This window comes from Carlito syrichta, unplaced genomic scaffold (genome assembly GCF_000164805.1).
Source record: "Carlito syrichta isolate Samal-C Ts95f unplaced genomic scaffold, Tarsius_syrichta-2.0.1 Scaffold311900, whole genome shotgun sequence".
Taxonomy (NCBI): Eukaryota; Metazoa; Chordata; class Mammalia; order Primates; family Tarsiidae; genus Carlito; species Carlito syrichta.
Window position 1 is genome coordinate 413,821 of NW_007255996.1, and position 2,091 is coordinate 415,911.

General features: G+C 53.8%; 1 protein-coding gene across 1 annotated transcript in view; it reads left to right on the plus strand.

Annotated features, from left to right (window-relative positions):
* Window positions 1-2,091, plus strand: part of CA5A (carbonic anhydrase 5A) — a 39,484-nt gene that overhangs the window by 22,357 nt on the left and 15,036 nt on the right. Inside the window, exon 3 of the mRNA XM_008069267.1 lies at window positions 1,228-1,346. Coding sequence (XP_008067458.1) covers window positions 1,228-1,346 — 119 coding nt within the window. The remainder of the gene's footprint in view (window positions 1-1,227; window positions 1,347-2,091) is intronic.

The following is a 2,091-nucleotide window of genomic DNA, read 5'->3' on the forward strand; positions in this document are numbered from 1 at the left end:
CGCCGGAGCCCAGCAGGTCGAGGCTGTGGTGGCTGGGAGCAGCTACTGCACTCCAGTCTGAGCGACAGAGTGAGACTCCAACTCAAAAAAAAAAATAATAAATTTAAAAAATAAAAATAAAAAAGTTTACTTGTAAAATCACAGAATTGTGTTTGTTTTTTGTTGTGAGTTGGAGTCTCACTCTGTCACCCAAGCTGGAGGGCAGTGGCACACTCATGGCCACCACAACCTCGACCTACTGGCCTCAGGTGATCTTTCCACCTCAGCCTTCCATGTAGCTGGAACTACAGTCATGCACCACCATGCCTGGCTTATTTTTTATTGTAGTGACAAGGTCTCACCAAATTGCTCAGACTGGTCTCGAACCCCTGCGCTTAGGCAATCCTCTCGCCTTGGCCTCCCAAAGTGCTGGGATTACAGGCTTGAGCCACTGCACCTGAAAAAATCACAGAATTTAGAAACTGGATGAGACTGATGACAGGTGAGACCAATACCCTCCTTTTCAGTGGAGGGAGGTGGCCAGGAAGCGTCTCGTCCCTGCCGAATTGAGACCTGGATCTGCTTTCCTGGCTTCTGTTAAGGGCCTCCAGCCGCAGAGTTTCTTGCGGGGAGTCAAACACACCTTTTTCTAGTTAAAGAAAATTCTGAGCCGGGCTCGGTGGCTCACGCCTGTCATCCCAGCCCTGTGGGAGGCCAAGGCTAGAGGATTGCCTGAGCCCAGGGTTCGAGACCAGCTTGAGCAACTTGGCAAGACTCCGTCTCTACAATAAACCAAAAATTAGCCAGGCCTGGTGGCACATGCATGTGGTTCCGGCTACTTGGAAGGTTGAGGTGGAAGGATCGCCTGAGCCCCGCACGTTGAGGCTGTGGTGGCTGTGAGCATGCCACTGCCCTCCAGCCTTGGTGACAGAGTGAGACTCCAGCTTAAAAAAAAAAAGAACATTCTGGAAATCTTTCAGGACCAGCATGCATCTCAGGAAAGGCCTCAGTTGTGTCTGTCCCCTCGTAGCGGCACTTGGAACCTGCAACCCCTTGGCACTTAGGGTGACCCTGCCGGGTGTGGAACTGGGCCGGGTGCCAGGAACAAGGTGAACAGAACAGACACAGCCCCCTCCCACAGCCTGCCTGTAGCCCCTCACCCCCACGATGATGCCACCATCCTCACGAATGCACATGGGTCACCTACACGGTGGACCCCACGACACAGCATCCCTGCTTCCCTTCCAGGGATCAGTGGCGGGCCCCTGGAGAACCACTACAGGCTGAAGCAGTTCCACTTCCACTGGGGCGCAGCAGACGAGTGGGGCTCGGAGCACACGGTGGACGGCCGCGCGCACCCAGCAGAGGTTTGTAGGCATCTTCCGGCAGCATGCGTGTGGGTGGTGTCTGTGTCTCTGGCCAGTGACCGGCCATCTCAGGTGCCCAGGTGTGAAGGATGTCCTGGGAGCCAGGGCTGTCAGAACCACCCTAGCCACTGAATCATGCCACCGTCCCCAGGGGAGGGTATTGTCAGCACACCCATGGAATGAAAGAAGAGACTGAGGTTCTAAGTGGCTGTGCCACAGCCCCAGCAGCTTCCACTCATCTGTGTGCTTGCAGCTGTGGGAACTGCAGCTTCACCGGGGAATCCAGAAATCCGGACAGTAGAGACCCGTTTTTTCTTGAAGCAAAGTTGTCTATCCAACCTTCCAAAACTGCAGTCCGCAAAGAGCACAGTGGGGCAAGTGTCAGAAACTGTTTTTTGTGGTTACTCCAAGGTGAGACGTGATGCCTTATAGATTGCCCCAATATTTTTTTTCTTTTGAGCCACATTCTCACTCTGTCACCCAGGCTGGAGTACAGAGGCACAATCACAGCTCACGGCAGCCTCAACTTCCCTGGCTCGGGTAATCCTCCCATCTCAGCCTCCTGAGTAGCTGAGACTACTGGCACATACCACCACTGCTGTTTTTATTTTTTTGTAGAGACACAGCCTCTCTATGTTTCTATGTTGCCCAGGCTGGTCCTGAACTCCTGAGCTCAAGCGATCCTCCCTCCTCACCCACCCAGAATGTTGGCATTGCAGCGCGAACCACCACGACATTCCCCGAC